The 27,512-nt window shown below is 38.3% G+C and overlaps 2 protein-coding genes across 2 annotated transcripts in view; one reads left to right on the top strand and one right to left on the bottom strand.

Annotated features, from left to right (window-relative positions):
• Tsc22d1 (TSC22 domain family member 1) overlaps positions 1–15,934 on the bottom strand; it is a 112,156-nt gene extending 96,222 nt beyond the window's left edge. Inside the window, 1 exon segment of the mRNA XM_047553496.1 lies at positions 12,046–15,934. Coding sequence (XP_047409452.1) covers positions 12,046–14,948 — 2,903 coding nt within the window. The 5' untranslated portion in view covers positions 14,949–15,934.
• LOC124985574 (collagen alpha-1(I) chain-like) lies at positions 15,141–27,100 on the top strand. Its single transcript, XM_047554305.1, has 4 exons — positions 15,141–15,181; positions 15,220–16,070; positions 20,864–20,941; positions 25,340–27,100. Exons 1-3 carry the CDS (start codon positions 15,141–15,143, stop codon positions 20,869–20,871), a joined length of 900 nt encoding a protein of 299 aa, XP_047410261.1. The 3' UTR covers positions 20,872–20,941; positions 25,340–27,100.
• The last annotated feature ends 412 nt before the right edge of the window (positions 27,101–27,512 follow it).

The raw sequence follows: 27,512 nt of genomic DNA, 5'->3' as shown, positions 1-27,512 counted from the left end.
ACTAGGCATTCCAAGTCAGAATTTTCCTAAAACACAGCACTGCTCAGGCCGTTACAAAGCACAAAAACAAAGGAACCAACCTCCATTCCATGATTCCATGTCCAATAAAGTCCAAACCTCTCAATCTTTTGTTTTCCCTCCCTTTCCCCACCAGTGCTGAGAACTGAACCCACAGCCTTATGCATGCTGACCAAGTGCTCTACCACAAAACTACATAAGGCTCTTCAAAGTTAGCCTTATAAAAATGCCATCTCCCACCAACTTAGATGATGTCTTATATTCTTTCCTATAAACTCTGCTTATATATTTGGTTTTCTCACTACAATAATTTACTAATCCCTCAGTGCTATCAAACTACTCTCAAATGTCTCCTCCTTAAGCATGTGATCCTACACTTTCTCTCAATACTGCTTTACTAGTATCTCTCCTAACATATCACTCTCTACTTGTCGTACTTTTCCCATGTATTGAATTTCTATCCCATCATTCCTTAAAATATTTAAAGCAGCTTACATACACTTAAGATATGTTCATATAGATCCTTATGTTTTCAAAATGACAGTGAAAGGACTAAAAGTTTTGTGGCACTTTAAGTATCAATAAAATCATCATATAACTTACATTTTATGATAATTTAATACTGCCACATTTCAAATAATTTGAGGTCTACACCACTTCCTTTTTGGTAGATCTAGGAGTCCCTAGTGGATAGGAAGAAGTAACACCTCCCCTTTTCCCCTTCCTAGAAAAGACTGGCAATGACAATCTGTTTACACCCACAGTGTCCATAGGGGTTACAGGACCTTGCAGATACCAAGACCTGAGTATTTGCCTTCAGCCCACATACACCTCCCCCTGGACACTCCAAATCATGTCTAGCTTACTTATAATACCTAATAAAAGGAAAATGATATGTAAATAGGTGCCATATTATATAGCAGGTAAGGTCACGTTCTTGTGAGTTTATATACTTGAGTATAGGAATAAGAGTAGCATCACCTTCTGAACTCCAAAATCTAAATAAGAAGTATTTTGAGAATATAATGACTTCTACATGCTACAGTTTGAATAGGTTTTTCCCCTTCAAAACTCATGCTGAAATCTGATGGCCACTGTGACAGTATTGTGAAGCAGAAACTTTAAGAAGTGATCAGATCATTAAGAAAGATTAGTGCCCTTATCTCTGGGTTGGGTTAAGTCTCTTACCGCTCACTGGGTTAATTATCACAAGAATGGGTTGTTACAAAGTGAAGCTCCCCCTCCTGTTTTTTACCTCTTCCGACTTCTACCTGCTTGCCTTGCTTTCCACCATGAGTTGAAGCAGCACCAGGACCTCACAGATGCAGTTGCTGATCTTAGATTTCCCAGTCTTCTGGCCCATGAAACAAAATAAACCTCTTCTCTTTATTAATTACCCAGTGTCAGGTATTCTACCAACAGAGAATAGTCTAAGTCACCACTGCACTTCCCAGTGCTTCCCAGAGCACTTAAACTGACTTGAGGAAAGAGAACATCCTGGTTCTGATCACATGCTACAGAGGCAAAAGAGCAAAGTCATTATGAGACTCTGGAACCAGATTGCCCGGATTTAAATCCCAGCTCCTACTTAACAGCCATGTGACCTTGAATAAGATGCTTAATCTCTCTATCCTCAGTTTCCTCACCTGTAAAAATGGTGATAATAATGAATGGTACAATTCATAAGGATGCTCTGAAAATTAAATAAGTTAATATATGTAACATGCTTAGAACAATTTGGAGAATAGTAAGCAATGAGATTTTGAACTATTTTATTCTTTATTATCACTATTCCTACTACTTTTACTATTGCTAAATTGTTATAGTCTACAAACAAAACAGCACAAAACACGTAGTAGGATCTTGTCATTTAATTATAGACTGAATAAACAAACCTGAGTCTCAGTTTCTTCCTCGGTCAAACTTGAACAAAAATATCCTATCAACTTCAAGACTGCTGGGCACAAAAACATAATCTATTTCAAAATGCTTTGTTAAGGGCTGGGGCTATAGCTCAGTGGTAGAGTGCTTACCTAAGCACTGGGTCTGATCCTCAGCACCACAAAGAAAAAAACAAAATAAGGTTATTCTGTCCATCTACCACTACAAAAAAATAAATTAAAAAAAATGCTTTGTTAAAAACAATCCAAAGAATTCATGCAAAACTATTGTTAATACTATCAGAACTAAAATATACATAGGGGAAATTACATATGTGTATGTGTGTGTGTGTGTGTGTGTGTGTGTATATATATATATATATATATAGAGAGAGAGAGAGAGAGAGAATTTCAACCACATATTTATACCTTTGAAGCATACCTAACTAATCAATATGCTATGTTACCAATGTGAATATACGCAAAGTCTAGTAGCCAGAGGAATCAGATAACTAGATGAGGTGAGAGAGAATTAAGTTTTATCAACAATAAGCAATTTTATGAATCAAGTTATTTATAATTCACTCAAAAAAGAATACACAGGAATGTACACAGGACATCAAAAGTTTCTCAACCTAAGTAGTCAGCTGATATTATAAAAATAATCTGGGAAGCCTAGAAAAAGAAGATGCTATCTCATCTGTCTTAACTACATGAAGTTCAGAGGAACCCTTTACTCTATTGGTTCCATGGATGAGGCCAGTACCATGCACCATGATCTAAAATTAAGACTTAAAAATCAAATCATAGTAAACCTCTCTAATCAACTATTTTATTTTTATAACAGGCTATCTGGTTTAACCCTATTATGTCCACAAAAAGGTGGGAAAAGCTTCAGACTCTCAGAACTAGCCTCTGATGATAACTGCATGACAATATAATTTCCTTTCTATTTTAACTATTTCAATCTTAAAAGTGAAGGCCCTCTCTGTTAATGCTTATTTTCATTTAGTACCCAAAGACAATAAAGTTTAGTGGTTATTCTGATCACTGTCAAACCTTTACCTCTACCTTTGTAAAATCCTTAACTTACTGCTTTAACAAGTTACTAAAATAACCATAAGTAAAACAGATTACAAAAAAATTTGAATTACTCAATATTTACTAAACGTTTAATAAAATTTTTAACACAGTTGTATCTTACAAGTTAAAATTTTTTAAATAAATTTTAACATTATTTTTAACAGCTGAAACTGCAGCAAAGGACTTCCAAGGTAAGACTTATTTACAAATCATTGTATGTTTAGAATATATTAATAAATACAAATAGTAATGAAAAAAAGAATCATTATGTGGCTATGTACAAAGCAGAAAGATTACTAATTCCAATCTTAAAATAAATGGAGAATTTCTAATTTCATTCAAGTTACAGAATTTGTATTGGCATAAGCATAAATAAATACAAAACAAACATAAAACAAAATGCTTGTTAAAAATAGCCAACAGCAAAAAATAAATGTATCTCTATTAAAGGAGAAAATGATGGTATCATAGGATCATTTATAAAAAACTCATCTTTCAAAAGACCATTGATAATCTTTTTAAAAGGATGTTTCCCTTACTTTTCTTATGCCAATATTAACAATAAATTTTCTTCATTAACCAGAGTTTTGCTGAGTATCTACTATCGGTTAAGCACTCGGATAGGCTTTGGACCTCCAAACGCCCCAATTCATGAAGTTTAAAATAATCAGATATCACAAAAAGCAAAAACTAATTACAAACCGTAATAAGCATTACAAAACAAAAGAACAAGGCACTTTTAATATGAACCTAAGTTTGGATTGCTATGTGCAGGTCCTCTCAAAAAGTGACAGTTAAGCTTTAAGCATGAATGGAGGGGAGATGGCATAAGCCAACAAATGTTCTGGCTAAAGAACAGCATGTATAAAGATCTAGAGGAGCAGGCAAGGTGAGTAGCTTTCTGAAAAAAGGTCAAGTGCAACTGAACTATAGAATGGAGAAAAGTAGCATAATATGAGGCCAGAAATAAACAAAGATAGAAAATAATTGCCTTAAAATAAATAGCAAGCCTTCAAGGGGACTTGGGCAAGTGAGTTACATGAAGAGATTTCCACTTCACACATACTATTCTGAGCCAGGTGTGGTGGCACACATCTAACTATACTAGTGATTCAGGAGGCTGAGGGCAGTCCAAGGAACTTAGCAAGATGCTGTCTCAGAATATAAAAAAAAAGCTGGGGATAGTTCCGTGGTAAAGCACCCCTGGATTCAATCTCCCAATTAAACATTCTGACTGCAACATACTATATTACTATAACGTTTCTAATGCCATGTTAGAAAAAGGCAAAATGTATGCAGAAGACTTTTTGAGAAAATTATTGCACAAATATTTGCATGCAGTACTTTAAGTGAGAGCTAGTATTATCTTAGTCTAGAGTTGTGGCAGTAGGGATGGGGATAAAGGTAAATTCAAGATGAATTTGAAGAAATGATCAGGATATGGAAGTTGATGTAAAGTACTTTTGAAGAAACACTCTCAGGTTTCTAAAGTGAAGAACAGATGTTCAAAATCAAGACAACTGGTTCAGTGCATCAGCAGAAGACTGTAATCCCAGCTACACCAGAGACTGAGGCAAGTTCCAGGCCAAACTGAACAACACAAGACCCTGTCTCAACATAAAATGGAAAAAAAGACGGGGTGGGGGGCGGGGGGGGGGGAGTGCACACGCAATAAAGACAACTAAAGTAGAAAATGTAATGGGTTAGGTAATGAAGGGATAAGTTCACTAACTGAGAGTGAGAGGACAAGGAGAATGCTGAGACATTTAAAAAACAGATGACTACATAAATTTAAGGATAAAAAGAAAAGGCTGGACTAATGGTATGCATTCAGGAGTCCACATGGAAAAGATAGTAAGTGGGAAGAGGACTCAAACATTCAAAGAAACTAATAGAGTGTGAGAGAGAAGCTGAAAGAGAGACTAAAGAGAAGTGGCAAAAAGGGGGGGGGGACAAAGAAGAGTATTACAGAAAGTGAAAGAATTTTCAAGGAGGAACTAAAGTCAACTAGGCCTAATGACTCTACTGAAAAATCAAGAGTTCTAGGTCAAACTAACAGGAAAAGAAGAAATGGTGGAGGGAAAGGCATTCAACCACTTGTGAGTCTAGGAAACAGGTCAATTTAGACTCTCAAACTCAGTATGAATTAACCTTTTAAAATAGTGTAAAGATGCTTTCAATATTTCCCCTCATACAGCTCTGTTTTAACAAGCCATTGAAACATATTTTTACCATGACATACTCAACCTTAACAATAGTAACACAGAAAAAAACCATCCACCAGGGTTCTGATATTACAGCATCAGAACAGATTATGCTTTCCAGTTTCATATTTTTAAACCTTCTAAACAAAAAATAACACCTACTTGTTTTGAAAGTCTGAAGCCATTGTTACCAAAAAAAAAAAAAAAAAAAGAATTTAAATTACTAGGAAATTTAAATGATTTTCCTAACAGGACAATTTCCATACAAATTTCAAAAGAAAAAAACATGTCCAAATTAACTCCACATTTTAATGTCTATTGCAGGCTGTGATAACTTTACCCACCAACTTTTTTCTGACCAAGGGTTTACAAGAAAATGTTATGTCCTGTGACAATTCCATCATTTATACAAAGCAATCAAGCCTGTCCTTTTTTCAAGTTTTCAACTACTCTAATATTATTTCTGGGCAATAGTCTTGTTGGATTTATAAGTAGTTGTAGAAATGGCACTAGATTTTGAATTGGAAAGATGGCTCTGAACCCTAGCTCTGCTTTATTGCTATGTATTCAACCTTAGACAACTCATTTGACCTCACTAATAAACTCAGTAAATTTCACTTTATTCACCAATAAAATACAAAAAAAAAATTAATTTACAAGGTTGAGTGTTTCAATGTAATAAATATTTACTGATCTAACATTGTTAATCACATGTATGACTAGAAATACTGAGTTATACACTATCCTTATTAATGATGGATTTAAGCCTAGCAATTCCACTGTTAAAATTCATGTATGCTACTCATTACAGATCATATCTTAGTGCAATGGCTTCATTAGATTATTATTTACATTTAATAGCACAGTATTCTACCATTGAAATGGATGTGTAACGAGAGTAAACACACATCTCTTTTTTTTTTTTTTCACTGCTTCCCCCCAAAAGCTTCACTAAAACAGAAAAGGAGCTTTTAAAGGAGGGGGGGCAATAGTAACAAAAATTTGGAAGCTGGAAAACAGATGGTTGAGTGACAAATGACTTAGCAAACACCAGAAAATCAAATCTTTAGCAAACAGTGGAGAAAGCCAAGAACAAACTCAATTTAAACTGCAATATCCACAAAAGGCTCAAGAATTGGCAGTACCACATTCACAGGAAATGGGATGTGGAGGGGAAGGGGTCCTAAAATAAGGAAGATTGTAACCAGTCCCACAGATCCCAATTACTTCTCCCAACTCAAATAAATAAATAAATAAATAAATAAAAAACCGACCAAAGTATATTGTCTAAATAAAACACAAGATCTCAGGGCTAAGAAAACCTGACCAAGATAGAAGATTGTAATGAAAAGAAGGTTAAGTGAAGAAACATATCTGGGGATACTAAGACTCCCCAAGACCTTTCACTACATTTCCCCTTCAACCCCTCCCTCTACCACCACCAAAAATGCTTAAGACAGGCCTTCACTTCCAGGCAAGATCAGGAAAGTCTTCATACATCAACCGAATCAATCAGGAGGAAATGTATGCATGATATCACGAGCTCCCAACCAAATAGCCCAGTCAGGTTACCATAGAGTGAAGTCAACAACTGACAAGCCTAAGAATTTCTAATCAGTATTTTAATTCTTCATTCTTACACACAATTACCAGCTATCCGAAGATTATAACATGAAGATAAAGATCAAAGCCAAAAAGAAAAAGAAAATCTGGAGAAAACAGACCACACAGAAAACTAAAAACAAAAAAACTAACATTTATATTTTCAGAGAGCTAAGAGAAAATTACTATCATTATTAAACTAGAACAATACACGAAAAGGAGCAAAGACCACCACCAACAAAAAAAGCTCTTGGAAATTATATGATAAGAAAAATGAGAACTCAATAGAAATAAAGAAAAAGACAGAAAATAGTTTAGAAAATTTAAAGACTAGTCAAAAAGGTCCATTGTACAAATAAGTTTGGGATGGAAAAATGGAAAGTAATCAACAATTCTCAACAAGAAGTCCTCCCAGGGCTAAATGATGTTTTCATACTGAAAGAACACACACCAAATACTCAAAACCATGAATGAAAACAGACCTGTGAAAAGACCCATCATGGTAAAATTTCTGAACAACAAGGATTTAGGAGCTTTCAGATTTTTAAAAATAAGGGTAGAGAAAGAAAGGAGAAACAAAAATCAAACATACAGGTCACATAAAATATGAGAAATCAAAATGGTTTTGGAAAGTAACAGTATAAAACTGGAAGACAATTTCCCCACCTGTACTCTTTATCTAACCAAAGAACTGAACAAGTGTCAGAATACACAGAAGCCATTTTAAAACAACAAGTAAATCAAGAAAGAAGAGAACACTCATCACTGGAAGACAGGGATCCAACTCAGGAGAAAGTGAAGGGAATCCTACAAGTGTGGTAAACCAAGCCCAGAAAGCAATCAGTCCAGAATGGAGGTTATGAGAAAGACTTCCTCAGGAAGATAAAACTGGTAATAATACCTGATGTCAACATTAAGACACCTAATAAAATGTAGAATTAGTGATAAATATAGAGAAAAACTAAGTGGGGAGAGGCAATTGCCTCCAGCCATTTCACTGTAGTTTAAAGCTAACAGTCAAGCTGCATGGAAAATTTCTAAGGTCCTCTTACACTTAAGTGCAAGCACACACCAGATGTTTGAGGAAGATCTCTATCAAGGTAGAGCCCAAAACATACAAAAATGGGGGTGTGGAGCAACTTGGAGAAAAAGGACTATACAGATAAATGAAAACTTGGGAGGGAAGACCTCCCCAACATTTCTACATAAGATAGCTGAGAATGGGCAGAAGGAGGGAGGCAACCACAGGACATTTTCTCGATAAGAAAAGTAATCATCTTTTACAAGAATAATGAAGAACCAAGATTCGTGTACCTATTGGAAGGAAGCAGCACTGATAAGGATTACCAACTGGGCATATCTTCATTTTCTATCCAAGAAGTTAATAGAGTCAAAAGCAAAGCAAGGAGTATTTAATTTAACAAACACTTATTTAGGGCACTGTAAGTCAGAAAAAATTCTAAGGGTTTTACAAATTCATTTAATTCTTATAACAGTCCTATGAGATATACTATTTTAAAAAATGAGAAAACGGAGCCACAGGGAGCTTAAGAGACCCAAAGTTACATAAAACTAGTCAATGACAGGAAGGATCAAACCTAGAAGGTCTAATTCCAGAGTCTCCATGCTCCTAACCATCAAGCTATGTTGCACATCTACTAGACCAGCATATTGGAGACTAGGAGGTAAAACACAATCATCATCTAAAAGAGGTAAAAGTGCTTCCAGGAAAGAAAATTTGGGAAGCAAGGGAGCAGGAAGCTTTTTCATTTATTTATTTTGAATAACCATGTAAACTATTTCATTGTTTAAATTGCAAATATACACCTTCAAAAAAAAAAAAAACTTTAAACAAAGGGTTTTAACTGATGCTATGTAAGCAAAATGCATATTACCCTTATTTTATGGATAAGAAAACACTCATTCCTTTTCAATAAATATTTGAGGACCTACAATAAAATGAGTACTGTATTTAGAAGATAGACATCAACTCACCTCAAAGAATAATGAAGGGGTTAGGGAGTCATCATTTCAATCCATACTGCATAAATTATTATACACTACATCTCTAACAGCTGTGCTTAAGATGACAGACAATATAAACTTTAAATCATGATTTTAAAAAAAGCAGAGAAAGGTCTGCTCATTAATTTGTCCAAAAAATATTTAGTGCCTGCCCTTAAGGAACTACTCTTATGGGAAAGACTGGTAAACATAATTATAATCAAATGTATATAGAGTTTAAATAGAGGAACATTTAAAAAGTGCTAAGGAAACAACATCTCCTGGGGAAAAAGAATCCTTCAGAGAAAACATCTGAGATGAGTCTTGAAGGGTGAACAGGTTTGATCAATTTCACATAAGAGGCTACACTAACAATCACAAAACACAAAATACTATATATCAGAGTGAAGTAACTATATTTTCCCATTCTTATGAAGATGGGTTCACATTAAAGGCTAAGAGAGGTCAAGAGCTTTTCAATGTGAATGATTTTTTTGAAGATCAGGTGTTCGTACAAGCATGTAATCCTGGTGACTTGGGAGGCTGAGGAAGGAGGATCCCAAGTTTGAGGCCAGTCTCAACAATTTAGTGAGATCCTGTCTTAAAACAAAAAATAAAAAGGGATGGAGATGTCGCTCAGTGGTAGAGTGCCCCTGCAGTCAATTCCCAGTACAAGATAATAATAATAATAATAATATTTTGAAAATAAGATATATAATCTTAATGCCTTGATTCATTTTTCTAATCTTTATAGTCTACAGTAGCCAGCTGAAAGCACTTTCTACATGTCTACTAAAACATTTTAACATCTAAAATGTTAGGGTATTATTACAAAAGATGATTAGAGAATAACCACTCTCATTTGTTCTACCACCAAAAATTTACAGTTAGCATTAGAATACTGAAATGATAATGTACCCTTTTATCCCGTGACTGACTGACAATGACCAAGCCTAAAAGATGCCAGTGACACAGAAGCTAACCTGAAAAAGATAGGTAAAACTAAATTTTTTGAAGATTGATTTTTTTTCTCTTGTAGGTATCTGTTCCCTCAAATCCTCTTCCAAGGGCAAATTTAAATAACACTTGTTTCTCCAAACTACAGTGACAAAATAAATTATCTAGAATAACATAATAAAAAAGGCACACACACACACACACAAACACACACACTTTAAAAAATCCTGTCTGACCTTATAGGTTTTTAAGGGTGAAACACTGATTTCATAGAATTTGAATCAAAAGTTTTCCAGGTTTGATGATTCAACTTTGATGTCAACTAACAAAACCTCAAATACATAGTAAATTCAAAATAAGTACATTCTGAAAACAACTTGTTACTTTAGGCCAATATTTCACATTTCTTCTTGTCCCTTTCAAGAATTCCAAAACTTTTCTACATAACTCGCCCCTAATTAATCTATATCTCAGTTACCATCTAGAAAATAATTCTGTGCTCATATCTTAAACCAGGAGTATATCCCTACAGCAAAAAACCTAGTTTTAAGCAGCATCCTTTGACTTGGTATGGAACATCAGGTTTGGGAAATCCCTATCATTGCCCTATCAACAGTAGGGAAAGAGAAGAAAGTCAAAGCAAGAGATCACAAATGGTATTTAACAAAATTATGAGAGGTCTGAAATCACAATTTGTGGTTTTCACTTGTATGTGTCACCCTTGTCTTTCATTTTTCTAAATTTAGCATTTATACGAACTACCTGTTTCTACAGGCACTTTTGATTTATTAAATATTAATAATTGGAGTAAATATTTAAAATTATGATGAGAATCAGAATGATAAAGATAAAACTGAAGACTGAACAATAACTCTAAGAGAACTATTAGGGAAATATCTTTTAAAGTACAATATATTTGGTTATATTTGGTTAGTAACAAGACTAATTATGACTATCAGAAAGAATTAAAATTTTGAAAGACAAGATTTTTAACTTGTTTCAATTAACCATGTCTTTACAACTTTTTTAAACTAAAAAAAAGAAAAAAGAAGAAAGAAAACCTCAAACATTGGGTCTTTGTTTTCTTTTTCTTAAATTAATTGCTTGGTTGTTTCAAAGTGAACTCCACAAATAAATGTATATAATATAAATGCTTCAATTGGTTTGATGGAATTGCAATCTCAAAAATCTCCAACTAATACTAAAATAATTAAATATCTTGCACGCTTGCTCAAAATTCCACAGTGAAAATGAATAGTCTTTTCATAACTTCTATGATATTTGGATCAAAGTTAGTCACAGACTGACACATTTGTGAAAAGAACATTCCCTTAAAAAAAAAAAAATCAAGTAAATCTTAAAGCAATGTAGGAACATGAAAGATTTCATGACTTTTCTAGCCAGTCAGCTTCAGATAAAATTTTATTCAGTAAAATTCAGTAGCACATTATTTCCAATCTAACTGAAAAAATGCTAGTTTAGTAATGTATTTTAGGTTTTCTGTATTTTTATTTTTTGTAAAGGAACAGATGATTAGCAGAACATCTTATTTTCATGCCTGTACAAATTCAACCCTGCAAGACTTACTCTTTAAAATGGCTACCACCTTGATCAACTATGCAAAAGGAAAAATGAACAGCATACTACCATCAAAGATAATCAAGTTATTTTGGAAGTGTATGCCTTCCTCCTTCAAAAAACACTTTTTAAGATTCCCATTAGTTTTTAGTTCTGATAAAGTAACCATTAAGTTTACAAAAGCTGGTCAATTACAGTATGTGGGCAATCTATATAACCCAGATTAGGTCATCTTTCCTATAGTGTCTGACTAGGAAAAGCAGGTAACAGTATCTTTCACAGCCTAAGATCAAACACAGTGGAACTAAAAAAGGGCTGCATTTGTAAGAGAGAACAAATGTGGGAACAACCTAAGAGATGATCACAAGGACTTTAGTGACTCAAAAGAATAATTATGTGGGTTAGCAGAATTTAGGCCTTTTTCTTCATAAGTAATCTTCTAAAAAAGCATTTTATAAATAATAAAAACCACCTGGTCCCCCAAACCTATTTTTAATGTAAATATATGCTCCACCTAACTATTCTGATTATTATTTATATATTACTACTTCTATCCCCTGAAATCATTCTGTAACACTCATGCTTTAGAAAACTTACCATGAATATGCATTTTCACCCAAACTGAAAACCATTTAACACATTAACTTTGTGCATATATATTCCTACCAAATAGATTAACTTTGAGTTTGTTGAACATCTGCAGAAATATGGCATCTTACCTCTCATCCTCGCCATCCACCAGGGGTGTCGTCAGCGGTAGCACCTTCAACGGGAAAAGAGAAGCAGAGGCTGCTAGGCTGCTGCTACTCCCATCTGAAACTGCTGACACTCCCCCACTGTCACCACTGATAGTCTGAGGTAAGCCAACTAAGGAGGGCTCTGCTGTGCGCCTGGCATCTTCGATTTGGCTTCCAATTGCCTGAGCTAACGATTGTGTAGAGAACTGAGTAGAACTTAGTGGTATCTGTTGTGCCAAAGGCAAATTTATATTAGTCGCTATCAAGGGAGGTTGACTAACACTTTGAACCAAGTTACCATTTTGGGTGGCAGGGGCTTGTGCTATATTCTGTGATGGAACCAAGTTTGTTGGGGCAGAAGGCATTCCAGAAAGACCAGTTGAACTAACCTGATTCGTAACAGAAATACCACTAGCAGAGGGCAAAGGACTAACTGCGGGCAACTGCTGTGAAACCACTCCTTGAGCTATTGGTTCTACTCCTTGTGGCTGAGGAGGCACAGTTAACAAGGTACTCTGGGGTGCAATAACCAATTGTTGAGGAAGGCTTGAAGCGCTAGTTTGAACTCCCTGATGAATCCCAGTTTGAGCAGGTGGAACTACTTGTGAAGATGGAGGAGCACCTTGCTGAATAACTGAAGGTGTAACTTGGGTAGAGGGCTGCTGCACTGCAGTAGGTATATTTGCCTGTTGACCAATATTTGCAATTTGAGTGCCAGTAGGTACAGCAGACACTGCTGTTTGAGCCTGGCCAACAGGCTGGCCAGATGCCCCTGCAGGTTGTGCTTGGACTGCTGTGGATTGGACTGGCAGTTGGATACCCTGTGGCTGAGCCACAGGAATCACTGCTGCTCCTGTTCCCACTCCTGCAGAACTGGACTGCCCAGAGGACATTGCTGTTTGAAGAACTGGCTGTTGCTGTACATACTCTGAAGTAGGATTTTGAGTCACTGATTGAACATGGCCTGGGGCCATCTGTGTAGAAACCATTGGTTGCTGTTGTCCATACTGTAACTGTTGGGGTGGTGCCCCTGGAAGGGGAGTTTGCACTGAAGGAGCCGTCTGAGAATATGGCAGTTGGGGTTGAGCCAAACTGGACATGGAAGGCTGCTGACCTAAAGCTGAAGTTACACCAACCACATTTACAGGTGATGGCTGGATACCAGTTGCAGCATTGATAGTGGCTTGCAGAGGTACTGGTTGAAGACCTTGCTTTTGCTGATAGCTCAGTTCTTGAGACTGTAACTGTACTTGTGACATCTGTGACTGAGAAATACTCTGTGGTATACTAACTGCTGAAATACTCTGTGGACCAGTGCTACTGAAATCCATCTGTTGGAGGGCCACACCTTGAAGAGCTGGTTGTGGTGGTTGATGTTGTTGCTGCTGCTGCTGCTGCTGCACCACAGTAGGGGCTCCCATCTCTCCACTTCCCACACTCTCCGTGTAGTGACTCAGTGTGCTGACACTACTGCTCACTGAACTCCCACTAGTGCTCTCCCTCTCAGAAGTCACTTCTGTCGGGTTTTGTTTTACAGTCTCCACCACTTTATTTACCACTACACCTTCTGTAGCAGGTACAGCATTTTCTTTTTCATAGAATTCAGTGCAAGTCCATCTACCTTTTTTAAAAGGTTCAGAAGTGGAATCTAACTTCACAACTCTGAACCTTGATGTGTTAACTGTCGGTTGTTGCTGCTGCTGACTTGAAACCAATCCCACAGTCATCCCTGCAGCTGCATTAGGTACACTGTTAACAACAGTGGAGGAAGAAACAGTACCATTGCCCATGCCACTCAAGATACTCACATTAACACCACTGGAAACTCCAGGCCCAACACTTACACTAGCAGCACTAGGAATATTGCTCGTACTTATATTAGTATTACCAAGCATGCTGCTTGTCACATTAGGACTGAAACTACCCACAGCAGCAATGTTAACATTATTCACTGTATTTGCGCCAGTAACAGAATTTATACCTATACCGCCTGTAGTACTTGGTGCACGGATATTAGTCATTACAGACGCAGGTGAGCCACTCGATGATACAGCAGAAGCTGGTGCAACTGGCATAACACCATCAGAGCTTCCAGTTGTAGAGAGTTTTCTGGACACTGGGCTTGAGGGTGGCCCTCCAGGAATGGATGCACTGGCCACAGCAGCATGGGATGGATGATGGTGCCCATGGTGAAGGTGGTGCCCATGATGGATATGATGGTGGTGATGGAGGTGGTGTGGATGAGCATTCCCATTGATCACAACATTCTGTTGTGGAAGGTGAGGCAAATGAGGCTGGGGAAGGTGGGGCTGGTTAGGAGAGACTGCCCCAGGTGTCTCAGCTTCCTGGAAGTTATTCAGAGTCTCTTCTGAGGAGCTGCGTTCTGGCTCCCCTAAGTCAGTAGCCCTGGAAAGTGACACATCAAGGATCTCGGAAGAAGAGAGATCTTCCGTGTGCGATTCATCCAGATCATCATAGCTCTCAGTGTCCTCTGCTATACTGTTGTTAGAGCTGATACTGGCAGAGATCTGAGCCGGAGTAACGCTAGTTATCTGGAAGCCACTTTTCTTTTTCATCTGAGTTCCGCCTGGCGCAAGAGGCTGTGCCTGAAGCTGAGCCTGAGAAAGGAGGTTCAGGCTTTGTGGAGGCGGAGGCTGTGGTCCCGACGTGGAAGATGCTGCAGGAGGCGGCTGGAGCAGCGACGGAGGCGGAAAATCCTCGGAAGTGGTGGCAGCGCTACCAACGCCGGTACCTGCTGCATTGAGAGCAGAGGCGCTGCCACTACCGCTGCCCCTTCGAGGGAACATTGCCGGGTGCGCCATCTTCCTAGCACTAATGTCTGCAGCGGCGGCCGCCGCGGCGGTGGACTCAGGCGGCTGGTGCATTGTGTTGGGTACCGGGGGGCGGAGGCGGTGAGTGCAATTTCCTTCTGCACCGTAATCTTTGTATTCGAAACGCCGAAGAAGAAAACGGGACCTGACGCTCTTCCCGGCGCGATTCCTCCTCCTCCTCCTCCTTCTGCTTGGCCGAAAGCGCCGGCCGCTCCTGCCTTCGAGGGCGAGCTTCGGGAAGGGAGGATGAACGAGGGTGAACAGGGCGGCCGGGGACCCGAAGGGGGGCCCCCTTCAGTCCTTCGCCATTCACTCTCCCCTCTAGTCTCACACCCCCCTTTATATTCCGCTTCACGTGGGTGCGGGGCAGGAGGGAGGGGGAGCCCGGGAGGGGAGGGCGGGGGGAGAAAAGCGAGAAATGCCCACCTTCTTTGGCCAACTCCGAAGCCACCTCAGCCCCCTCCTCCCGCCGCGGCGGCGGCCGCTGCAAAGCCCTCCCGGTCACTCTGCACGAAGGCAGAGCGGAGCGAGAGTCGCCTTGCCCTCGCCACCCCCGGCGCCGCTGCCGCCGGCGAGCCCCGAGCTCAGTGTCGCTCAAACCTCCCCTGCCAGCCCGGCCGGCCCCGCTCGGCCCACCCCCCGCGCCCCGCGGATCCTTTCAAACCCCCTGGGCTCGCGGCGGCTGCTCCGGGAGGAAACGCTGGCCGCGGCTGGGGCCGGGGCGGCGCGGCTGTGAGCGGGGCGGCGGCGGGGCGCCCAGTACGGTGAGCCCAGCAACGAGGCGCTGGCGGGCGCACAGAGACGCCGGGTCCTCGCGGAGCACGGCCGGGGCGCGGCGGCGGCAGTGGCAGCGGGAGCCCAGGGACCGCTCCATCACTGGCAGCCATGGAGCCCGAGCATTTTCCTCCCTCAGGGCAGGCGCCTCAGCTCGGCACTCGTCCTCGGGGAGGAAGGGGCCGGCGCCCGAGCCTCCCCGGAGGGCGGCGGGACGTGCGCGGGAGCGGACGGTGCGAGCCTCTCTCGTCCTCTTCTCCGCGGCCGGCTCGTCACCCCGCTGCTCCCGCGGCCGAGCGGGAGGGGGCCGCGGGTGGCGGCGGCGGCTCCTTTCTCGGCGGCGTTGGTGGCCAGACGGGCTGGTGCAGCGACTGCAGCCGACGCCGTTCAAAGGAACGAGAGGTGGGGTTGGTCGGTGTCGGCACACGGGGCGGGGGAGTGGGTGGGTGCCGAGGGAGGGTGTCGGGCGGGGTGGGGGCTGTGGTGGTTGTTACTAGTGCTCTTCTCCGGCTCCACCGTACCCCCCAGCCTCTCGCGGCATCGGGAGAGGAGGGACCAGCGCCCGAGCGCAGGAGGAGGAGGGGCGACCGCCGGCGAGAGGAGGAGGCGGCGGCGGCGGCGGCGGCGAAGGGGGGAGGGGGCAGGCGGAGGAGACGGAGGGAAGATGGCGTCTGCGCATGCGCTCCGGCGCCGCAGACATAAAGCCCGGTCTGGCAGGGAAGGAGGCGGCGGGTCTTCGGACCTTGCCGAGTGCTTGGATCTGTCCGCGGAAATTGCCGAAGGCTAGCGGAGGCGCCGACGCCGGGGGCGGTGGGGGTGGGGAACTTCGCCGAGGGAGCGGATCCGGGTCGCACCGTGTGATTCTGCCTGGTGGGGCAGGGTGCGGGGCCGCGGCCGCGCGCGCCGGTTAGGTGTGTCCGCTCTTTTCTCACACGCGGCCGGCGCGCGCGACCCGCGGGCCGAGGAGGGGGCGCGGCGGGAGGGGCCCGCCAGGCTGCCGGAGCGCGGGTCTCGAGTATGCGCGCCCTGGGTGGTGTCCCCCGCCTGCGGAATGGCTAATGAGGCTTTTCTCCGCAGCAACAGCATCACGAGTTTTAGTTCCCAGGAGCCCCGCCGCTGCCACGACATGAGTCAGGCTTTCTTCCTGGGCTCGTGGCGGAGCCCTGCTCCCGGTCGCTGCACCTGGGCTCGCCTCGGGCGGGCGCTGCCCTCACCCCTTCAGAGAATACCCCAGCGCCGGGAGCTGTGGAGCCCTATCAAAGGCGGTGGCTCCCTGCGATAGGTGTTGCCTTTTGTGCAGTGCAGTTATGGCAGCCATGCGGTCCCCTAGCCCTTCGACGGGCAGGGGCGAGGCAGCCAGCAGATGGTGCAGATGTTTGCAGTTAACTGCTTAAGCTCCTCCAGGGTAGGCTCTTCTCTATAAAGGGAGTTGTTGCAATCCATAAGTACCTGGAGGGAGGTACCTGGAGTAGGCTAGTCCAGTAAACCGACTGACCTCAACAGGTGGAGCTTAGCAGTGATGGCTTTTTTGTCCAAGCTGTGGCCCTACAGCTTGGACATAAGAGGCAAGGTGGCCTGGTCGTGGTGGCAACACAGGTGAAATGGTAAATGAAGAATTCCTTTTAGGGCTAGAAAAGAAAAAGGGTCATCTGAAATTCTAGTTTAAACATATATTTTATAGTTCTGAGCATAGTTCTACAAAAGCAATTTTAGTTTTGATTGGAGCCAATTTACTGGAATTTGCTTCCCTGACAAAACCTCATTCTAAACATTCCTTACTACTGAGAATGTACTTCTTGTGCAGGAGTTAAAAAACAACAAAGGAAGCCAAAAGACCGTAGAAAAAAAGATTTTTTTTATTAAAATTTTTGGGAGATTAATGTTTATAGATAGAGACTTCTGATTTTGGTAAATCTCCAATCCTATTTCAGGAGGTTAACACAAAAACAAGTTGTAGGATTTGGATAGAATTCTAGTTGTCCATTCAACATGTTACCTTTGGTTTTCTCTGAACTTTTCCCCTCATTCCATCCCTCAAAAAGTTAAAAATGTTTAAAAAGTTTAAAATGTCACCATTTACTTATTGAATAGAAATACCCGCCTTAGATATCCGTTGTCTAGCCTGTATCAAACTCTGGTACATGTTGCTTTATCTGTGGTCTCCCCCAGGAAACGGAAAAGGCAGAACTGTATTTTTTTTTTTTTTTTACTTTAAATTGCTAATGTCGAGCTCAGTGCTAAGTACAAAGTGTGCTCACAAATATTTGGATTCGTATAGTAATAAAAATTAAATCCATTTGAGAAGATTTTAATTCTTGTTTTGTGATATCAACTTGATTAATATGCAAATGACTGTTTTTAAATAATGTCCATTGGTGTATTTTGTCAAAATAAATATTTCTTTTCTAATGCCCCAGCAACTTTTGTTGAAAGGGATATGCATGGATAATGACTGCCACCATTGTTGAAATGCAAATCTGACATACTTTTCAATAGATTCTGAACGAAAAATAGACACTATTTTAACCAATTGAAAATGCAATGGCTTTAAAAAAATTAAAAATTTTAAAAATTAAATGCAGTGGAATATAGAGTGAAAGAAAATGCTATTGATCTCTCAAAATGTTGCCTTAGGTTCAAGTTTTAAATTACCCCAAATAGCAGTTTCCACCCTTTGGGCCACCTAAGTCCCCACAATATTCATACTGTTATGACTGAAGAAATATATAAAATATATAGTCTTACCAAAAGTTGGCAGAATAAAAGGAGTTGTTGAGATAAACCTCTAAGAAGCATAATTGTTGGGGCACACCTGTAATCCCAGCCGCTGGGAGGCTGAGCCAGGAGGATGGAAAGCTTAAAGGCAGCCTCAGCAACAGGTGAGGCACTAAGCAACTCAGTGAGACCCTGTCTCTAATTAAAATACAAAATAGGACTGGGGATGTGACTCAGTGGTCAAGTGCCACTAAATTCAATCCCTGGTAACCCTCAGCCCCCGCCCAAAAAAGTATACTGTTCCAATAACCAGTACCAAAGATATTTATTGTTTTGGGCTATCTTGGTGAGAGAGTAGGCGTAGAGCCTGTTATTCCTTTTAAAAGAAAAGTTTAAAAAATCCTTCCAGGATAACATAAGAAATTTGGTCTTTTCAAATGTATTTAGTTTTTGCCTGCCATAAAACTTTCAAACTCCTGTTAAGGCTGCATCAGTTTCCACTAACTTAGGAACAATTCTGTGATTAGGGAAATCTGAATTTCAAAACTTTGTCTCTCTTCCCCGTCTCTTTCTCTCACCTTAATTTCTATAACCCACAATACATAACTTGAATACAGTCCTCCCTCAGTTTCCATGGGGCATTGGTTCCAAGCCACTCCTCAATTAGGAAGACTCCATAGATGCTCAAGTCTCATATAAAGTGGTGCAGTACTGCACATAACTTAGGCAAATTCTCCCATCATCTCAGGATTACTTATAATACCTAATGTATTGTAAATGCTATGTAAATAGTTGTTATATAGTATCATTTGGGGAATAATGATATCTGTAACAGTTCACTACAGATACAATTTCTTTCTGAATATTTTCAGTTCTTGGTTGAATCTAGAGATATGGAACCCATGAATGTAGAGGGCTTAGTGTGCATTAGGCTCAGTGGTAGAATGCTTGCCCAGCACATGTGAGGCACTGGGTTCAATCAACAGCACCACATAAATAAATAAGTAAATAAAAGTTATTAAAAACAAAAACCTTCTGAATAGCCAGGTTTTATTTTGTTATCAACTTTTAATTAAAAAGGCCCAGATTCTTTTTATATTAATATTAAATGTGTTCTATGTGTATAAAGTCATTAAATCCTTTGAATGCAGTGTGCTTAGAGCTTTCTGTCCTTTGCCTCCCTCCCCTCCTACCCCCCAGTACTAGGGATTGAACCCAGGGCCTCACTCATGCTAGGCAAGCACTCATCATTGAGCTATGTCCCCAGCTCTTTTTGTATTTTGAGGCAGAGTCTCATCGAGTTTACCCAGCCTGGTTCCAAACTTGCTGTCTTCCTGCCTTAGCTTCTCTAGTAACTAGGATGACAGACATGTCCCACCATGCCTGGTTCTCCTTTGCTTTTTGAAAGACAATTTAATCTGTTTTCATTCTGAAGATGTACCTCTAAGTTACTTTCCCATTAACTAAAAGATTTGCTGTACTTCAATGTTCACATAAGAATTTTGCTATCTTTAATATATATTCTTCCATAAAATAGAAAATTTACCAAATCTTGTGATGCAGTTTACCTATTTGTGAGAACTGCAAAATGGGTCAATATTTAAAACCAAATAATTCACCAATAATAATGCCCTCAAAGAGCAGGAAGGAAATACCTACACCCAGAATAATTTTGAGTGACAGCAAAAGTAGATATTAGAGAAAAGTATACAGAAAATATGTCAGCATTCCATTTCAGTAATTATTGTGGTTACTTATTTGTAACTTTATCATCTAAAAATAGTCCATTTTTTTTTTAGTTGTAGATGGACACAATACCTTTATTTATTTATTTTTATGCAGTGCTGAGGATCAAACCCAGTGCCTCACACATGCTAGGTGAGTGCTCTACCACTGAGCCACAATCCCAGCCCCAAGAGTCAAATGTTTAAATATGTTATAGACATGAAAGAAATAATATTTTTTCACATGTAAAAAAAAAGTATGCAGGTCCCAGTATATTATAGCATGATATTAATCGATTTGTTCTCTAGAAAAATTTCAAATTTCCTAGACCAGAAGTGTATGATTTGACCATTAAAAATATCATAAAATACTAATTCTAAGTAGTTTAGCTTATAACTGATTTATTTGTGTAGCATTTGTGATATTTTCAATATATTTCTATAAAGCTAGATAATTCTATATCCTCAAAGGAGCTAATGCTTATAAAATGGAAAAGCACAGAAATTTAAATAATTCATTTAATTCTACCCTTTGAGGGAAATGACATTATTATTCTCATTTTAGAAGAAAGTAATCACAGAGAGGTTAAAAAATTTGCTCCAAGTTGATGCCTAAATCTGGGTACTACATCTTAACTTCAGATTCTGTGCCTCTGTGTTGGGGGATTTTTCTGAAAAAAGTGTACTGTAAGGACAAGTATTTTCCAAAAATGTATTGAAATTAATAAATGTTCTTTAAATGGTTTTGAATGTCAGATGGATGATGCCACACACATACGACTTGCAAGCATCATTTCTATATGAAGAGGATCAGACTTTCCCACTTGAACCAAGGTACATGTCATAGATTTTCTTTTGTAGTCTCTTCTGACTTAGGAATGTGTTAATTTGGAGACTTTTTTCACAACTTAAAAAAATCATTTCTAACTTGAATGGAATTGTGAAGTGACGTTGAAAAAATAATTATTAAATTTAGTTATTTAAAGGCTATAATCAAATAGCCCTCCAAGTTTCTCTGATGACAGCTAATGTTTATTTAATGCCTACTATATAATACACATCATTCTAAGTGCTTTGTTTTATCTCACTTAATCCACACAACTGTGTAAATCAGGAGCTATCATTGTCCCGTGTTATAAGTGAGGGAAGTCAGGTGCTGAGAGGTTGTGGGTCTTCCAGCCTGGCTAGTGGTGGGGCTAAGAGGAAAATACTGGCAGTCTAACCACCCCTTCACAGCTACCTCCAACATGTTAATTCAGGTTCCTGCCAACTCATCCTCCCAAGTTAAATTTCTACAGAAGACTCCCTTTTTAATTTTTCTGAATAGATAATCTCCAAAGAATTTATGAGCACCATTTGCTCATGATGCAGACACATTCTCAAAAAGAATGTACATTTTAGAAACCCTACTGTGGCCACATAGGAATTGGGTGTAAATATATAGAACAGTAATTTGACTAAGTTGGATGATCCTTCACTGATCAAAGTAGGTGCCAAATGCTTGAAAAAAAGGCATTAATCCCACATTAAGTGAGAAATGTTATCTGTATAGGACGAGATAAATGCTTTCCTATTTGAGCAATTAGCATTTATTGAACACGAGAGCCTGCAGAATAAAGAGAATAATAACCAGTCTTTCTAACATGTTCTAAGGATTCATTTGCATTTGTACATCTTTTCGAACACTTAAAGTTATAGAAATAAACATACTTGTTGTATTTAATTGTCCAATGTGAATAAGAACTCCCATCGAGCAGCACAAACAAATCAAAGCAACCAGTTTCCCTTTGTATTTAAAGATTAGATTCACAAACACTAAAGTGTATCTCAAGTCTCAAAGCTCAAGGAAAAAGGAATGCCTGTTGAGGTCATTCCTTAGTATGAAATTTTCCTTTGGTCATTCATTTTTCTCCTCTGCTCCAACTTATCATTCAGGAGAAAAAAAAATGATCAATATTTAGTAGCTTATATTCAAATTGATATTTCAAATTAATTGCATTGTATAAGAAAAACAAAATCCCTAGTCTTTAAGGCCAAAATCATTTCTGATTTTAGTGCCTTTAAAAAAAGAAAGTCTTAATGTATGCATGCTAACTTGAACTCAGAAACAATCAAACTGTTAATATATGTTCACAAAAATATAAATGTAACACTACCATTTATACATAGAGAATATTTATAGAATTTTTCTATACAAATGACAAATTAGAATGATTCAAGAAGAAATATTGGAATTTCAGAGAAAAAATTTATGGTGAGATTTAGGGGGAAAAGCCAAACAAAATGGATTGTTTTATTGTATGCAATACACACACACACCCTACATATCAAACCTCAGAAAATTAAGTATGTGACTGCCTCTGCCTCTTCACTGAGTTAAATATAAAGTTAATTGCAAATGCCAGCAGAGCTTTCCATCAAAAACTGGAAGAGAAAATCCAGGTGCTTTCTTGCCCCAGTTATTTATAGATAAGAATTGGGACCACATGACCGTGGTATAACTTTAGTATCTTAAAAGACTTTCTTGATTCAAATCATAACTGACACAAAAAGTCATTAAATTGCAACTATTTCATTGTTTATTTTGAGTGAGAAGGAAACAATACTGTTACCCCAATGCCAATTCCAAATTATTTGATAAATAACAAAGCTTCTTGAGAAAGGTGCCAAGATTTCTTCATTTTGTCAGGCATAGTATAGAAACTTTAAAGTATTTATGAAGAATTTCTTGAATCCTGCATTATGTAGTAACATTGTCAACATAATTTATCACATGAACCTTACTACTAGACTTTTTAGATGTTTCTGGAGTACATCAAGTCTGGAAATTACAGCATTAGAAAACAAACTCATTATTAAAATTTTAGTCAGAACATCCAATGGTATTAAGTTTCCTTCTCTGTTCTTTACTTGATCTCTGTAAAATTCTCCTTGCCCAATCTAACAACATAACAGCTTGCTTACTACTCTTTTTCATGGAACATCATCCCTAAGCATTTTTTTTTTTAATTTGTTTGTTTGTTTTGGTAAAAAGCAAAGTTCAGTGAAAATGGTAAGATAGGAGTCAAATTTGTTTCTCCTTTCCTGATAGCTTTGCACTCATTTACGGACAGTGCATTAGTTTAAATAAAGATTAGACCTGGAATCCTTAGCTTTTATGGACTCTGGAAATGCACTCCTTACATCCTAGCCTCAGGATATGGGGAATTCGTATGTGTTTTCCAGTCAGATGAGCTTCAAAACTATTTTCTAAGACTCACTTGGTGATCTTTGGCATGACTAGTCACAAAGCTAACACAAAGCCTATAATGGATAGAGTAATGGATATAATGACCCGTTTTTAAAAGTCTGACTTAGTTAATATGTCTAAAAAAATTATTAAATATTTAGTGGTTCAAACTTCCATTTTAGAGTATTAGTATCAAATGAAGTTTCTGCTATTATTTTGCATTGCTCTTGGCATGAAACTTCTTTTTTTCCTTATTGGATTATCAGTATATTAAAAACCACTTTCTTTTACAAACTCAGGTTAAAATAAAGGTGATATCTTGCTGATTATGATGGATTTGTTTTCAAAACTAAGTACATAATATTTAAAACAGTATACAAGTATCCCATCAATTATTTTTGTTAATGATTCTATAGTCCAAATATGTTTCAAGTGAATATATTAGTTAACTGAAAGTAGAACTTCATTGCCACCTCTTTCTTTGGAAAAACAGGGAGATTTTAACCCTAGAGCTTCTCAGATCTGTAGAATCTTCAAAGTAGGCAACTGCCATTTCTACCCAGCTCTGCATTAATGAAGTGTCCAAAGAGAATGTAGCCTTTGGCATTGTTTTCAATGATTCTGTTCTAATAAGACATTGATTTAGAATTCATCTTATGACTAGTTGTACCAAATGAGTAAGACTTGGGCCCTAACATATTTTCAAATGGCCTTGATCCACAAGTCCAAGCTTTCAAATTCCAGAGAGATTTTTATGACGGACACCAATCCCCATCCCTCCTTTTCCCTTCCTATTCACTACCTAACCCTACCCCTTCCTCCTCTCCTAGTCTCCTTACTGTTCCTCAGAAAGTGAAATTGCAAGCATCCTTACTTTGATGAAACCCCAAAATTGTAATATTTTCTTCTTTGTGACAGTTGTGCAGCAAGTCAACTTATGACACCATTTGCTAGTCTGTTCATTCCAACTGCATAATGAGTTCTACTTCATGAAGAGTACTGCTACAAAAACAGGGGATAAAAACAAAAGGACATATATTCATTAAAAAAAAGAGAGAGAACATTCCACATTTCACAAATACATGTTAACAATAATGGCTGATCACCTCTGAGTCATATTGCAGATATTCTTCACTTCATTAGGTTGAAATGCATTGTTCCCTGAAAGGAAAGTAGAATTAATAAAGAATATGTAATAATTTGTGATAAGGGCTATAAGATGGAAAATGTGAGATTTTCTTCTCCTTGGAAAACTTAGGAATAGGAAAGATAAAATCGATCCAATTTCAGTGTCAATAATTGAATACCTACTTAGGAGGTAAAATTATACATAGATAAATAGATATATCTATATGTCTATATAGATAATTATATAGAGATAAAAATTATATATACAGATAAATATAGCATATATTTATTAAATATAATAAATATATTAATATTTAAATTATTATATAGAGAAAAATTATATCTAGATATAGATATCTATTTATATCTCTATAGAGATATCTATATCAATATATAGATACCTAGAGATAGTTATATATAACTATATATGTGTACTATCAATGAAGGCACAAAAGGAGGCAGCCTTCCTAACCCCCTATTTCCAAAGGTGTATTTACACAGCATTATTGAAAATAGAAAAAAAAAAAAAAAATAGAAGACAGGTGGAAAACAGTAGAACAATTTGGTTCATATTTCACCAAAAGACATTTTTGCTCCAGGTTGAAGATAATCAGAGATTTTTAAAGCATTGCAAATTTTTTTAATCTACCAATAACGTATACAGATCTTTGGAAATTAGATAACAGTTTAATGTGAAATAATGGCAACAATATGGTCTGGGAATCATGATGGTAAGGCCTCATGATGCATACATCTGTTGGGAAAGAGCTTATGGTTAGTGCCTGATTTCTTAATAAGGCAAATGATTTTAAATAAGTGTATGAGTTTTGTTAGCTGTATAAATTTGTTGTTGAATTTTTGCTGTTTGTTTGTAGATGGCAGATGTTTGGAAAGAGAAAATCCCAACAAAAGAAAAATTATATTCATGGTATAACTAACTTAACAATATTACTAGTAACACCAGGAAAATATACAAATCTTAGAAAAAAGCAGTGACAGCACACTAAAGGACTAGTTGAGTCTGCTTATCATGACAGCATACAACTGTACAAAGAATAAAATTATATCCCTATTTCATATATTTAGTATTCACCAATTTTATTCCATGGCAGGCCATTATCTATATAGTAACAGAATAGCCCACAAGGAGAAAATGGTTTTATATTTCAAAAATAAATAACTATAATAAGTTATTGATAAACCTAAACATATTCTCAACAAGGAACATAGGTACGATCTTAAAAACCTAAATATCATACCTGTAATCCCAAAAACTGGGGAGACTAAGGCAGAAGGATTGCCACAGCAACTCATTGAGAACTTGTCTCAAAATAAATCACAAAAATGGGTGGGATGTAGTTCAGTGGTTAAGTACCCCAGTTTCAATCTTAAGTACCAAAATAAATAAATAAATAAAACTTAAACTTGCTTGTTCTTTTACGTTGACTTTGACTATGGAAGTCCCATGAACAAATTGAACTGCATTTTGATCAGCATTTTCATTATAACCACCACTTTATTATCTGCATGCGAATTTTTCCCATGGGTGGTTTGCATTCCCTGGCCACCTTGAACCTCTCACTCAACACCAATCAGTTCTCCCATCCCCACCCTGTGTACACAAGGGATGTGAAATCATTCAAAATTCAGTCTAGACCAAAAGAACAGAGTTTAAGCAGGCAAACCCACTGAGTGGGAAGAATCCATTAAATTTAATTCAAAGTCTATTATAGTTTATCCACTACTTTGGAAGAAATCCATCAATGCTTTCTTCTAACAGCAAAGTTAACGAAGAATTGATTGCCGTTGTTTTAATGAGCCTGCTCTGCCCACAAACTTCTACTAAGGACTCACCTAAAGGTAGCACTTTTTAAATATGAAGCAGAAAGCACAGTTTGTTCCTATTTACCTAATAACAGATCATTATGCAATGATTATAACCATATATTTCATTACTGTATTGTACTTATGCAATCCCAGACATCTGGAATATCCAGTCATTGTAGAAAAAACACAAAAGGCAAGGCAATAAAGTCAGTTGTAGAACATTATTTTATTCAGGATACTGAGGGAATGTTCGAAAATCTTTAAAGGCTACACCAAGGATAACATCAAAAATTAACACAGGAATCTCAGGTGCCTGAGGTTAGTTGGAGAACAGCTGGGAGAGGTCTCTCGAAGAACAAATGGCCTACCACTGGCCTAACCTTTTTGAATTTTAAAGATCCACCTTTGTCTTTGACTTGACTCTGTAATTTTTATTTATTTGAATTTTTGGAGCCAGGCACACCTTCTTCCAACAAAAAGAAAGACAAGGCATATAGAATCTGGACTCCTGAACATCATCTTGCATCACCATCATCTTTTACTGAGGCCTACGGAGATTTCCTAATGACCATGACCCTGATATACTATTGAGTAGTCTGAAAGACAGAGAGTCAGAACTAAATGATTTTGTTAGTGCTTAATTTAGAAACTGTGCATTTAAATTCATAAGTGAATCAGTCCATAATTTTCTTTCATAAATTGCCTTCTCTGGATTAGTTCCAAAAGTCAACTTTTGGTTTTGATGGTTATCTGTATTTTTATTATTATTTTTCTATTTCCTTAATTTCCACTATTAATTCTATAATTTCTCTTAGTCTACTTAATTGGCTTTTTAATAGCCTTTTGCATTGTACATGTAGCTCATTATTTTCAATTTGTCTTATATTTAAATAAATTCATTTATTTAAATGAATGCATTTCATTCTAATTAGCAATAATTACTATTATCTTTCTAATTACACACAAGGTTTGATATGCCGTACATATAGAAATAGTTTATAATTTCCATTGTGATTTCCTCTTGAACTCTGAATTTTGTTGGAGAGTGGGTTTGTTGTCGTTTTAAATTGTAACCCCTGAATTCTGTTTTACAGATAAAGTCCAAAAAAATTCAATGTCTTGCTTAAAATTGTATAGCTAACTCATGGCTTGAAAATTGTCTCCTAATTACTATTGCCCTCTGACTTTCCTTTTTTTTTTTTTTTTTTTTTTTTTTTTTTT

The sequence above is a fragment of the Sciurus carolinensis genome, chromosome 5 (assembly GCF_902686445.1).
Source record: "Sciurus carolinensis chromosome 5, mSciCar1.2, whole genome shotgun sequence".
Lineage (NCBI taxonomy): Eukaryota > Metazoa > Chordata > Mammalia > Rodentia > Sciuridae > Sciurus > Sciurus carolinensis.
Note: the sequence above shows the minus strand (reverse complement) of the source record. Positions and strands in the feature narration are given on the sequence as shown.